The sequence below is a fragment of the Colletotrichum paranaense genome (genome assembly GCF_030867605.1).
Source record: "Colletotrichum paranaense strain IMI 384185 chromosome Unknown Scaffold_10.1, whole genome shotgun sequence".
Classification (NCBI taxonomy): Eukaryota; Fungi; Ascomycota; class Sordariomycetes; order Glomerellales; family Glomerellaceae; genus Colletotrichum; species Colletotrichum paranaense.
Window position 1 is genome coordinate 1,333,898 of NW_026848968.1, and position 13,673 is coordinate 1,347,570.

General features: G+C 50.1%; 5 protein-coding genes across 5 annotated transcripts; 3 read left to right on the forward strand and 2 right to left on the reverse strand.

Moving 5' to 3' along the window:
- Window positions 1-1,909: 1,909 nt before the first annotated feature.
- CPAR01_12135 (FAD binding domain-containing protein) lies at window positions 1,910-3,661 on the forward strand (the record flags this gene model as incomplete). The annotated part of the gene is made up of 7 exons (XM_060496393.1): window positions 1,910-2,314; window positions 2,385-2,671; window positions 2,719-2,783; window positions 2,851-2,929; window positions 2,983-3,092; window positions 3,162-3,386; window positions 3,447-3,661. 7 exons carry the CDS (start codon window positions 1,910-1,912, stop codon window positions 3,659-3,661), a joined length of 1,386 nt encoding a protein of 461 aa, XP_060345178.1.
- A 351-nt stretch (window positions 3,662-4,012) lies between these two features.
- On the reverse strand, window positions 4,013-6,115 carry CPAR01_12136 (NADP/FAD dependent oxidoreductase; the record flags this gene model as incomplete). The annotated part of the gene is made up of 1 exon (XM_060496394.1): window positions 4,013-6,115. The coding sequence occupies one exon, from the start codon at window positions 6,113-6,115 to the stop codon at window positions 4,013-4,015; it is 2,103 nt and encodes a 700-aa protein (XP_060345179.1).
- A 914-nt stretch (window positions 6,116-7,029) lies between these two features.
- CPAR01_12137 (cytochrome P450 oxidoreductase) lies at window positions 7,030-8,592 on the forward strand (the record flags this gene model as incomplete). The annotated part of the gene is made up of 1 exon (XM_060496395.1): window positions 7,030-8,592. The coding sequence occupies one exon, from the start codon at window positions 7,030-7,032 to the stop codon at window positions 8,590-8,592; it is 1,563 nt and encodes a 520-aa protein (XP_060345180.1).
- Window positions 8,593-8,822: 230 nt separating this feature from the next.
- CPAR01_12138 (uncharacterized protein) lies at window positions 8,823-9,566 on the reverse strand (the record flags this gene model as incomplete). Its single annotated transcript, XM_060496396.1, has 1 exon — window positions 8,823-9,566. The coding sequence occupies one exon, from the start codon at window positions 9,564-9,566 to the stop codon at window positions 8,823-8,825; it is 744 nt and encodes a 247-aa protein (XP_060345181.1).
- Window positions 9,567-11,370: 1,804 nt separating this feature from the next.
- On the forward strand, window positions 11,371-13,252 carry CPAR01_12139 (uncharacterized protein; the record flags this gene model as incomplete). Its single annotated transcript, XM_060496397.1, has 5 exons — window positions 11,371-11,563; window positions 11,627-12,414; window positions 12,469-12,754; window positions 12,809-12,836; window positions 12,895-13,252. 5 exons carry the CDS (start codon window positions 11,371-11,373, stop codon window positions 13,250-13,252), a joined length of 1,653 nt encoding a protein of 550 aa, XP_060345182.1.
- Between the last annotated feature and the right edge of the window lie 421 nt (window positions 13,253-13,673).

Here is a 13,673-nt window from a genome sequence, read left to right on the forward strand (position 1 = left end):
GAGTCGTCAGAAGCCTAGAGCGATGCCAAATAATATTGAGTACCCCTAGACTGGATTACTACTGCTACGGTTCGTGGTCGCGATGCATACAAGGAAAACCACGGACATCAGGAATGCCACAATGCTGATCTAACACACTCACTTCGCGGTCATGCAATACCACGCGTGAGCAATCTTCTTGTTTTTCTCTTCACGATCACATTCATGCGACTCTTTTTGGGAAGAGAGACCCCCAAGTAGTTTGGTAACACCCTCAATGGTCCTAGGCAACATAGGTGGCTACAGATCACTAAACATGAGAAGAGTAGTAAGTTGGTCTTAGAGCCTTGTTGTTTGATACTTGTTTCCCACGCCTTTTCACCTGTCAATCTCTAATCATCAGACTGCACAGACTTCATGAAGTTCTCACCCAACTCGCGTTTGCAAGGATCGGCCCGCCATCCCTTGGCTGCCCGGAAGTCCCCGGCCGAGACGGCAAGGGTGCACGGCCACAACGTTATAAGGCGGATCTTAATCCATGATGTGTCTCGGGCTCGGCCTCTGGATGAATGGGAGCCGAGGGGATGGCCTACGTAATACTCCCTAACTACTCAGTACATATGGATTGTGCTACCACAAGAAAATTCACTTTGTGCTTGCAGGTGGCTGAACTAGTGGGCGGGCCGCCGCCCGGCACGCAACATTCCTTCCAACGCTTTTCGGATGCTGCACTCCATTTCGTGTTTCCTGTAATCTCGGCCACACTATCTTATCAAGTATCTGGTTGCTATTTGAGTTTCCTAGTCCTGTCAATCAACCAAGGAACCTCAAATTGGACACGTCTTGGCGCTGGCGAGAATGCCGCTGTCAGATAATACCCGAACTGCCTATTGCTTTGCCGAAAAGATCAAACTGAAAACCGCTCACTCATTGGATATGAAACCGCCTCCCACATGGCCCTCTCAGTGAATCAAATTTTCTCCGACATGGGTTCGACACAACGGTAATCGACAAGGGCACCTGCAGGTGGACTCCATTCGCGATAGTCTGGTCCAATAGCGGACCAAGGGACGAACTCCGACGCGTTGCCACGGTGGGACTCATTTGACGGGCCCTGTCCTTCTCCGCGACGTTGGAGCTCACCTGTGGTAGCGCTCCGTTTGGCTCTGTTTGTCTAGAAATTCGGAGAAGCAAGAATGAGTTGCCACAGCTTGTGAGTTCCTCAATACCATAGAATTGCGGATAGAAAGTTCGGTCTCGTTTTGGGTCACTGTGCCTAACTGTGTCGGGATGTCGCCCCTTCGGAACAAATACATACTTAGTTAGGGAAGGGAGTAGGACTTGGAATACTCCGGTACTAGTAGGCATGTAAAGTTTAACCTAGAACGTCCACGAAATTGGAGTTGCGTTCAGGCATGTCCTCACCTATTGTCCACCTTCTCCAAATTGCCAAGTGCGTTTCGAAAACCCCAAATGAACAAGATTACATATCAAGATATGTGAATCGAGACAACTATTGTTTTCTCAACCGTCTCGCTCCTTCTTGCACGGACCCCGGCAGTATCCTCAGGTTGATGGCGAAGACTCCTCTCTTTCGGTCACCGTCCAATAGCTTCGCGTAGTACCGCCGTTGAGTCCCGATCACAGGGTTATGTCTCCATCAAAGAGCGGGTTGCGCCGCAGATCGCGGTCGTCTTGGCGGAGTGAGGGCGGTCGTAACCCTACATGGTCCCTGTCAGATACAGGCGAATGCAACGGCTTCCTGGCCCCGTGTTGGTTCTCCTACTGAGGCCGAAGCCGACGGATTTCTTTCTTGGCTTCTTCCTCCATCAACGTGACATCTTTCAGACGATATCAACGATTCGGCAGTGAGAAGTGATACTGAACACGAAAACGTGCCTTTCCTGTTAGTCTAAAAGCGACTAGTACCATGCTGGACGTAGTCATTGTCGGAGCAGGCGTCGCCGGCCTCTCGGCCGGCATCTCGCTGCGCCGTGCGGGCCACGTTGTGCGCATCTACGAGCGATCTGACATGGACAACGAGGTCGGCGCCGCTATCAACGTCCCTCCCAATGCGACGCGGTTTCTCACACGATGGGGTCTCGACCCCAAGGCTTCTGGCTTCGTCAAGGCTGGGCCTGTTCATTTCCAGGATCCCGTCACGATGGAGATCACGTCGACGCTATCACACGCCGACAACGAGGAGTTCTACGACGCCGATCTCTGGTACGCCCACCGCGTGGATCTGCACGATAGCCTCAAGAGGATAGCGACCGATCCTGCCGGCCCGGGCGTTCCCGTCACCATCCATCCCAACTCGTGGGTTGTGGGATACGTGAGTGCGGGGAAGATCCCTGCCAACATTTCCACCGCGATGGTTGCTCTTTTTGCTGACTGTTTTACAGAATCCTGAGTTGCCAGCTGTGCATCTCCAAGATGGTGACGAGATTGAGTGTGACCTGGTTGTTGGTGCAGATGGAATTCACTCTATTGCGGCTGAGACTGTCCTCGGCCGCAAGAATCCTGCCGTTGCGCCTCTTCTCCATAATTGCTGCTACCGTTTCTTGATTCCTGCCGAAGTTCTTGAGGAAGATTCCGAGACCAAGTTCTGGAATGAGGACACTGATGGACTCATCCGTCTTTTCCCCGACAACAAGACCAATAGGAGGCTAGTGTCATATCCATGCCGCAAGTAGGTGCATTGTGCCCTCGAGAGATGGACTCTATCTGACCTATTAGCAACACCATCCACAACTTCGTGGGTATATCTTACGATGAAGACATGAAGGACGTTTCCAGTGAAGGTTTGTGCAAATACCACTCAAGGAACCGTCTGGGAGTTGATGAGGCTTACTCATACCGTGACGTTAGATTATCAAGCCGATGTCGACAAAGCGCAAGTAATTGAAAAGTTCGCTGGGTTTCATCCAAGCCTACTGGCTATTATCAAGTAGGTCGCGTCGAAGATAGGCGCCGATTACCCATGATTAACGTCACAATCAGCAAAGCAACTGAGATCAAGCGATGGCCACTGTTGTACCGTGCTCCGCTACCGACCTGGCGGAAAGGGAAGATGGTCATAACAGGCGATGCGGCGCATCCAATGCTACCTCGTGAGTGCTACACCGTATGGACGGTTTTATCCTCGTTGATTTAGTCGCTGATATATCGTCTGTGCGTAGATCAAGGGCAAGGCGGTGCCATGGGTCTCGAAGATGGTTTGGCTCTGGGAGTCGTGTTTGCAGGTGTGTCTGATAACTCTGATCTCGAGAAGAGGTTGGACCTATTTGAGAAGATCCGTCGAAACCGTGCCAGTGCCATTCAAATTCTCAGCAACGTCGGAACCGACCAATCCAGTCTCGTCGAGAAGGACCTTGTGGAATTTGTCGCAGCAGATGAGATCCCGAGTATGTTACTGCTGTTGCCCGTGAAGATGAGATAGGGACTTTGCCACTAACATCTCGCAGAAAATCCGCAAGAAAACTTGGCTTTCAACTTTGGGTATGACGTTGTCAATGAGGCCATCAAGATCATGGAAGAATATGATCCGTCATCTCATCTTCCTCACGACTTCTTTGAGGATGATTCGTTCGACATGACTCATGTCAACGGAGAGTTGTCGAAAATGAGTGGACTTGGTTTCATCAAGGTCGAAACATGCATCAACATCGACACTGAATGAATCAGCGTCTACTAAAATTGATCACGAGAAAGAGCCTGATTGGCCTTCATTATGGTCAACAAGCTGGGTTTCTCAGCATACCACAAGGCGTGAGGGGACAAAAAGCCAGGAAATTACTACAACAGAATGACACAGAGTAATAGCGGACGAGCTTGCAAGCCGTCATTATTGTGCAACAGACCAGAATACTACAGTGCCAGTGTATAAAATTAGTTGCGAGACGGGAGAGCATAAGAAGACAAGTCACTATTCTTGAAAATCCCTCAGGCTGAGCTTTGACATCCCAATATTGAAGAAGGGATAGCTAACACACTTGAGCGGAGGAAACTATCTGCGAACCATTTCTCGGTCTTAACTCCAAACATCCTCAAACCATCTTTTTGACTTCTTCCTATCCTGTCTCCAGCTTTCGACCTCAGAGTCTTTCCAGCTATTCGTCTGTTTCACGACGCCATGGACCGCCATGCCAACAGCTTTCGCCATGTTCGCGGCACCGCAGATGTAGAAAGCGGCATCGTCTTCCAGCAGCATTCTCCTAACTTCATCACCTCTGGCTTCCACTTTGTTCTGAACATAGCACTTCTCATTGCTTGCCCTTGAAAATGCTGTCACCACCTCCAATTTCTTGGCGAGGGGTCCAGCTATCCACTCCGCAAACTCGTCACGGTAGAGATAGTCGCTCTCGCTCTGACATCCGAAGAACAGCATCATTCGGCCGACATCTTTGCCTACAGAAGCAAGTCTAGCTCGCTCATGGATAAATGCGCGGAAGGGGGCAACTCCAGTACCGGCTGCCACCATGATCAGAGGCACTGATGAAAGGAACGGTAGCTTGAATGTTGAGCCACGAATCTGAGCATGAACACGGCATGAGTCCATTAAAGCTGTTTCTGACGGAGAATGGCTCCCAGGTTGAAGTCCAGATAAATATGTGCTCGTGAGTCCAGGGACTGTGATATCTTGATTTCCGAGTAATTGCGACGGCTTAACTGACACTGTCAGACCCACACTTCGGGGTGATGTGATGCGTGAAGTGGAGATAGAATAGAGACGTGGCTGCATGGCAGGTAGGAAGTCGATGATGAATGACAGTGGTAAACCAGCCCATGTGACTGCCGGGTCGACGGCAATAGTGTTCTCGAGAAGTCGGGCCAAGGTCAAATGGTTTGCTTCGAGGAACTTGGAGTAAACCGCCCTGTCATTGCCGATTGTCATCAGCTCCGACTTAACCTTTTGACTTGGTGCGAATTGAGCCAATGATAGAACTGTCTCGCGAGGAACTGCGGAACATATCTCCAGATAGTGCCGGAACAAAGCCTGCACTGTTGTCGGACTAGGAACTTTTGGCTCCTTGTCTGCCGACTGGAGTACAACGCAGATGGCTTTTAGTTGCTGAGATTGGAGTCCGAGAATGCGAATAAGAAGGCTGATTTCCTCATCTGGATTCACGGGCCAGATAGCGATGTGATCTCCAGTCTTGTATTTGATTTCGGGTTGAGCAGTGAGATCCACTTCAACATCAATGCAACTACGGCCTTTCTCGTCGTATTTCACGAGGTCTCGCTTAGCCTTAACGGGAAGGAAAGCAATAGGAGAGTGGAGTGTGGTTGCTTTTCTCGAATGCGGTTTGTAGAACGGTTCGCCTTTATGCAAGTCATTGCTGTCGCTCGAAACAATACCTACACTGGGCTCGTATGCTACTTCATACTCCTGGTAGTCGAAATTGGAGACCAGAGTCTTGAAAAGGCTCTCTTTCCAGTCCATGAAGTCTTCCTCTGTCGTCCGGGTAGCTTCATCGCCCTTGCCAGTGGGTAGAACCGCGGTGGCGTTGAACTTGGACAAGGCGACGACGACATCATATATGACTTTGTTGTAGAAGCGATAGTTGCTGTTGCCGCAACCGAATGCGGCGTACTTGAGGTGGGCGAGGGAGACACCAGTGGCTGCGTCAGCCCAACTAACAAAGTCTTGAGCATTGTCGCTTGGGTCGCCCTCACCGTAGGTCGACATGATAAACACAGCAAGCTTTGACCCCGGAATAAGAGAGATAGTCTCTGGGTCATAGTCGGACAGGTCTGCTACTAGAGCGTTGAGCTTGAATCTTTGGTGGAAATCTCGAGCAAGGCGGTGAGCAAAGGCTTCTGCGGTGCCGGACTGGGAGCCCCAAAAGATGACAATATCAGATTGGAGCTCTTCGATCTTTTCCGAGATGTTGCGTGTCTTCTTCTCAATAAGGAGATTCTGAGTTCGTTGCAGTTGTGGTTTCTCAAACCACTTATAGCGATATGGGTCTCTCCTCGGCAGAAGGCTTCCTTTGTTGAAGACATATATGGAGCCCAAGACAACCAAAGGTAAGAGAAAGATATCGTCAAAGCTACTTTTCCTGGAGACGAGGTTGATAGCATTAGCAAAAAGGCAATTCTGGGTGTTGTTTATGCCAAAGTAGGCCTCCATACTGGGCAATGAAATTGGAGGAGTCGGGTTGAAAAGAAGGGGGAAATGTCCGGTGTTGTGGAATAGCGCCCAAGAACAGAGTCTCTTTTTGCATTTTCTATGAGGAGGGTTTTCAACAAATAGTAGCCCACTGTCGAAAACCGAGTATGAGCATGTGTTTCCGAATCCCGAAGACTGACGCCAAGGTGACCATCGCAAGAAATTCAGCTCGATGGGCTTCAGACATGTACTGCCTGACACAATTGGATAATTTCGCCGACTCTCTGGTTTACATACGTACCCCTTGTCATCCTTGAGCCTCCGACGCCCATTCAGCCCTGGAGATATTGAGATGATGTTTGCTCCCCCACGGGGTGAAAGTGCGACCCCGCATGCGGGGAGGTCAGCCGCGAGGTGATACATCGACTAGGCCCTGCCAGCATTCACATATGATCGTCGTGCAATTAGATTAGGGAATGTTTCGCCGAAAAATATCTCGAGATGGTTCCAAAATCCGCAACACCGAGTTTTCGGCGATATCTTTCTCCTTCGAGAAATCGCCCAACCCCTCATTTCAGAATATTTCTAACATCCGCGCGTCCCTTGCCTCGTATTCTGAGATGTATCATTGCGGACTGAGTTGCCGTTTGTATCGTTCACTGTAGTTCCTTGCTTTTGCAGTTAATCCAGCGCTATGTGTATCCCGCGGAACTAAAGACTCGATTTGGATGCCTTGTGACAGACGCGTGCCTGTGTAGCAACTGCAGATGATTTGGACCGATTCCTGACCTCAGTCATCGAAAGTGAGATATAAGACGCTTCCTCAACATCCCACGGGGATTAGTCGTGGTGGTCAGAAAATTACCAGACATCTCATCAGCGACTTCACAGTAACAGCCTCTACATACAAACTTCATGTTGGTCTGATTTTCACTATGCTCGGTCTTCTTGCGCTGGCAGGTGTTGCCTTTGCAGTCATTTCCTATCTCGTCATTCGACCTATCATCTTGTATTTCTACGACCCCAAGGGACTTCGCAAATACCCCAACTACTCGCCCCTGTCACCGTTGACGGACCTCAGGCACTGCTATCTCAGCGCCCAGGGGTTCAGATCTAAGGAACTGTACGAATCACACAAGAACACCGGCTTTCCTATCTTGAGGACAGGCCCCAACGCGCTGTCTTTTGGAGATACTAGAGCTGTCAAAGACATCTACGGACACAGCACCAAGTGCGTCAAAGATAACAATTATGTTGTCTTAAGTGGGACGCATCGCCACCTTTTTGATGTAGTGGATAAGCCCGAACATGCCCGCAAACGCAAGCTACTTTCTGCAGCCTTTGCTATCAAGAACCTTGAGAAATGGGAGTACAAGGTCGCTTACACGGCTGAAAGACTCTTCAAAGCCTTTGACGGAAAATGCACCGACCCTCTCAAAGGCACCATCCCCTGTCCTGCGGACCTGACTATTGACTTCAACCACTGGATCAACCTCTGGACAATCGAAGCGATCAACTACATCACTCTCTCGACTCAAATGGACCTCTTAGATACCGGAACAGATGTTGTAACAGCCGAGAAGCGCGATGGCACAACTTACAAAGCCCGATATCGTCACTCTATGAACCAAGGAGCCATCGCACAGGCGGCTTTTGTGTGGGACTACGATCTCTGGCCATGGGTAGAGTGGCTGTCAAAGACGATTCCCAGCCGATGGCAGAAGATGTGGAAGGACTTTGAGCCATGGGACGATTGTTATTACCATGCCGCTGCCGAAAGGTTGCGCAGATATCAGAGCGGGGAGCAGCTCGACGACTTCTTTACTTGTATGATGGAAGACAAGACTGGAAGCCCAAACAACCTCGACTGGGGTGAAATCGTGGCGGAAGTCGGCGCCATCATCAACGCTGGATCGGATACCACAGCTATCGCCTTGACGCACATCCTCGAGATTTTGATCAAGCACCCGGACAATATGAAGAAGCTTCGCGAAGAGGTTGACAGCGTGTTGGACTCTGATGAAGTCATTGCTTCTTATGACAAAGTCAAAGATCTTCCATTCCTACGGGCTTGCATCGACGAAGCTCTTCGTATCATCCCGCCAACCTCTGCACCTCTTCCCCGACGCACACCACCAGAGGGTGCTCGTATTCTGGACGAATGGATTCCTGGCGACATAAGTGTATCGATGACAATATACGGCGCTCATAGGGACCCCAAGATATTCCCAGACCCCGAGGTGTTCAAGCCCGAGAGATGGCTTGACCCCGAAGAGAGGAAGCGAATGGAGCCCTATTTCATCCCATTCTCAACTGGAGCCAGGGGTTGTATAGGAAGGAATATTTCGTACCTAGAACAGATCATGGTTTTGGCCTCGCTTATTCACAGATATGAGTTCGCTCTACCCTCACCTGACTTTGTGCTGCAGAGACATGAGGCTTTCAACATCATCTGTGGAGCTTTACCGGTTAAGATCTGGCGGAGAAAGTTGGAATAGTGATAGCTTGTTTTGGGTAAGATGTAGCAGCTGTATCAATAGGACGCTCTCTACCTTACATAGGAAACGGTTGTAATCAAGTTGCTCGTTCCTTTTTCACTATCTATTCGGACATAAGAGATCTTCAGAGTGTGAAATACTCAGTGCAGCCTTCCGATTTCGTACCACATCAAGTCCCCCGATTCTTTGCCAACTCTTCACCGCCAGTCGGCGCTGACGGCGTAAGGAACTCAGTCAAGCATCTCTAGAGATACCTCAATCATCCCGACGAGTTGAGACATGTTTTGTATAATGGGTATCGTCTTCCCGCTGACTGTTAGGTGGCTATCTGTTGAAATTGGCGAAAAGAGGATGGGATTTATACCGATGTCAAGCGCCCCCCTAATGTCGAACCCTACAGAGTCACCAACCATATAGGTCTCGCTGAGACAACAGCCGAAAGCGTCGATGGCGAGTCGGAAGATACCCCTGTCTGGCTTACAGCAACCTGCTTCTTCTGAAGTGATCATGTAATCTACAAGATGCTGCACCCCGATGGCTGTCGCCTTCTCTAGTTGGTCCTTTGCTTGACCATTTGTAATTATACCCAGACAGACACCTTTCTTCCGCAGCCATACAAGTGTCTCGATACTTCCCGGCGTCGCTCTTCGGCTGCCGCGATAAGCTGGTCTATAGATGTCCCGCAATTCGGCAATCTTTGCGTCGTCTGGGACATCGAGGCCTAAACCCTGAACGAATAACCGGACCTTCTTGTAATCGGTTTCCTCATACGTTATGATCTTTTGGAGATACTCGTCGTAGGCTGATTGAAGCGATGTGTTGTACTGAGTGATGAGACTTGTCAAGTCGAAGCTCGCAAGGGCGGGATACTTTTGACGTATCGCTGAAATACCGCAGCTGAGTGAGTGGTGATGATCGAACAAAGTGCCATCAAGGTCGAAGAAAACTGTAACCTTGGAGGAACCTGGAGGCATATTGGATTCCGGCATACTCGGCTATGTCTCTTGGGGTTTGTAGTAACTAGAAGGTAGTAGAGAAGTCGGGAATAACAGTCGATGGAAACAGCGAGCATGACAGGTGCAGCTGTAGATGGGGAGGGAGTGCATCTGAAGACTAAGAATTTGAGTGAGTAATGGACTAAACTTTCCATGTGAACTTGCACCATACTGAAGGCTGGAAGTCTTGAACATTGATGGGTAGCGTGTGGCTGCTTGCAAGGTTTACGGGCACTGAGTACTTCGAACGGAAGCACCTTTGGGATCAAGATTTTAATTTTCATAGACGCCTTGTGCATCTTCTTTGAGGTAGACCAGACCCTTTTCCGAGTACTTTTGGGCGTCTTCACTACGCAGTCATTCATCTAAGGCCTGAACTTTTCGACCATCAACTCTTGATATCATTATTCATAAAAGGCGTCTCAGATGTAGGAGATATTATTGGCAGTTCCTGTCCAGCTTCACAACGGCACTTTGCCCGAAAAACTACGACCAAGTTTTCCACGTTCTAGATGATGATTGGAGGCATCTGATTCATCATGAATCACCTCAATCTCTTGAGTTTGAGATGGAAACCATTAAGAGTGATTTCCAGACGGATTCATGCCGGGCCACCCTGCCGCCTTCTGCTTATCTGCGATAATTTAGAAGAGAGTTCATGGAATACTGATCACCGTGATGTAGACATAATTCTGTCTTTTTAATTCCTTTTTCTTTAGGCAATTTTCGGCGCTCTTGTCATTGGCTTCTACATGCAGTCATTCACGGCGATGTAGCTGGCAAGACTGGACATCCCGATGACCCGGTCCAACGGACTATTATCGGAAACTGACATATATCTAACTTGTTTAAGATTGCTATATGCGAGGGTGTCTTCCGTATGATTCACAATGGTAAGTGACTTGACTACAGCTGTGCCGTCATAAGCCTTGCCAACTTAGATTTCATGGGTGACCACTGGTGCAGCTGCATGATAGGACCCCCTCATGCTGCACATCGTGATGATAGACTAACGTCAAGCCTATCTACCTCCCTGCCGGATCCATTGTTGAACCCAACGTCTCAAGAAAGGTTAGAGATGACGCCAGTGTCTTTAGTCTTGTGTGCAATGGCCTAGTACGGAGTGCCGAGGTGGAGTTTGAATTTCACTTGTGCAGCGGAGTAGTCGGGGCCCGGCCTCCAGTTGTCCCAAAAAGGCAAAGAATCGCCGGATTTTCGGCGAAAACCTTCTCGATTTGGGTGGCAGAGTTGCTAGTCTCGACAGAGTCAGCCCGACTCAAGCCCATGCCGTTTCGGCGGGTCAACACATATCCTTTGCACGATGATGTGCGGATATGCTCGTTGTCGCAAACCCGGCCAACCACGAGCTGCATCATTCTTGGCATCCTAATCAACGAACTCCCGGGAATGGCTATGCCAAATGCAAAGAGTAACAGGGCTTCTTCCCCATGGGGGACATCGTTAGCTCTCGGGCATCTTTCCCCAGAACCTCCTGAGATGCTGCTCCCCGCACTCTGATTACATGCAAAATCATTGGATAGGCCCGTGCCAAGGTTCGCGACGGTCTCCTATCTAGAAAGCTTGGACGTGTCGAAAGTATAAAGAGTTCATCAGAGTATGTTTAGATGAGTTTATGCTTGGACAAGCCTCTTGCCAGTCTTCGAGTCGCGTCACCAACTTAGAAGCTGCTACTTTGGTCAAGACAGCTGTGATTTACCTCATTCTCTTGACTGTCCTTGTTAAACGCACTTAGCCCTCATCTTCTCTCCACGACGTACCAGCCATGTCCGATCTGGAAAAGCGAGCCTCTCGCAGCGGCTCTCAAAGCCAAGTCGAAGATGTGAACAATACCATCCTGGCTCAGGCCGATGCGCCTATCAACTACGACAGTGATGGCATCAAGGGAATTGTGCGCTCGCCGTACGTGCTAGGTGCCGCGCTGCTTGCCTCTTTCGGTGGCTTCTCGTTTGGCTACGGTAAGGGCCCGGACTTTGCTTCTAAAGTGCGACAGTTCTGAACACCTTGCTGACATCCACAAGACCAGGGTGTCATCTCCATCATTCTCGTTATGCCACAGTTTCACGAGTGGTTTCCCGAGACTGCCCCAGGCGGCCCCAGATATGGCTTCTACACCGGGTTCATGACCGGCATGCTCGAGTTCGGAGCCTTCATCGGCTGCCTTTTCCTCCCGTATCTCGCCGACAGGATCTCTCGCAAGTGGGCTCTGACTATTGCAACCTTCTTCTTCTGCGTGGGCGCTATTATACAGACCGCTGCTCACAACTACGGAACGCTTGTGGCGGGCCGCACCATTGGTGGCGTTGGAGTCGGGACTCTGGCAATGGGTGCGCCGCTCTACATCTCAGAAATTGCGCCCCCAAACCTTCGCGGTTCCCTCCTCGTACTCGAGTCTATCAGCATCGTAATCGGTGCCATAATTGCTTATTGGATCACATTTGCAACAAGACACATGGATGGAGAATGGGCATTCAGACTGCCTTTTGCTCTGCAAATGGCCCCGGCCCTGATGGTTGGTCTTGGAATCCACTTCTTCCCTTTCTCGCCTCGCTGGCTTGCCATGGTGGGTCGTGATGAAGACAGTCTGGGGTCTCTGACCAAATTGCGCCGGGTCCCACCAACAGACGAGCGAGTCCAGGCCGAGTGGAAGGGAATCCTGTCTGAAGTTCGCTTCCAGCAGGCCATGCTCGCTCGGGAACACCCAAGCTCCAACGCTTTCACGGCAGAGTTGAATCAGTGGGCAGACCTCTTCAAGCCCAGATACCTGAAGCGCACGACTATCGCCCTTGGTATTCCTTTTTTCCAACAGGTAATGATCCGTGATGAGCGCTGCCTGATGCCATAGTGCTGACAGCCATTTCAGTTCAGTGGGATCAACGCGTTTGTGTATTACGCGCCAACGTTCTTCGCCGCTCTGGGACAAAAGGGAGACATGCCCCTTATTCTCTCCGGCATGGTCAACATCTGCCAACTTGTTGCCGGTATCCCCACGTTCCTTTTCCTAGATCAAGTTGGTCGCAGAAAGCTCGCCATTGGTGGTGGTTTTGCGATGGCTGTTCCCCACCTGATCATGGCTGGGGTTGTCGGCAAGTTCAGCTCGTCGTGGGATGAGCACCCCGCAATGGGCTGGTTTGGTGTCGCCCTCATCTGTAAGTTGATCCGGGTTTTTGATTGTAAACAAGAATTGCTGACACGTTCTGCAGATATCTACGTCCTTTGCTATGCGACTTCGTAAGTTGACGACCACGTTTCGATATCATATTCACGTGCTGACTTGGTGCTATCTTAGTTACGGCCCTCTTGCCTGGACGTTGCCTGCCGAGGTCTTTCCTAACTCCAAACGCGCCAAGGGCGTTGGTGCTGCGACTGCCATGATCTGGCTGGCTAATTTCATCATCGGCGTTTGTGTACCAGAGATGGTCATTAAGCTTGGATGGGGCACCTATCTGTTCTTCGGATTGTTCTGTGTTGCCGCAGGTGTCTTTTCCTTCTTCTTGGTGCCCGAGACTGCCCACAAATCTCTCGAACAGATTTCTGAGCTGTTTGGTGATAATAGCGTGGTTGAGGAGCAGGATATCCGCCGCCGCATCGTAGAAGAAGTCTGGACCGACCCCAAGTACAACTCGGTCACTGTGTCCCGGGCTTGAGTTGAGGTCAATCGAAAGAATCATGATGTAGCGATTTGATGAGAAATATCGAGTGAAATATGAGAAGACGCGGAGCACCCAGTGCGCTTATCACAACCTGAAGTAATTGTAGTGTCATATCAAGTGATCTTGCATCTGCGGGCTTCCCTGGCTCCGTCTTGTCCAAGGCATGGTGTCTGTAGCCACTGTCTCGGGGGCGTCATTGTTCCACCTCTCCCCTCTACGAAACGAGGATTCGGGTGGCAGACAAAACATAGGCGCGCTGCTCATTACGGAAACGCTCGCAAACACTTCACTTTACCCGTTTGCGAATAGCCAGATGAATGACTTCTGTCCAATCAGGCCTATTTAGCAGACCTTTACTGAAATGCAGAAGAGCGAAACCGACACTCATCCGAGGCGTCACGCACGGATACGGGCT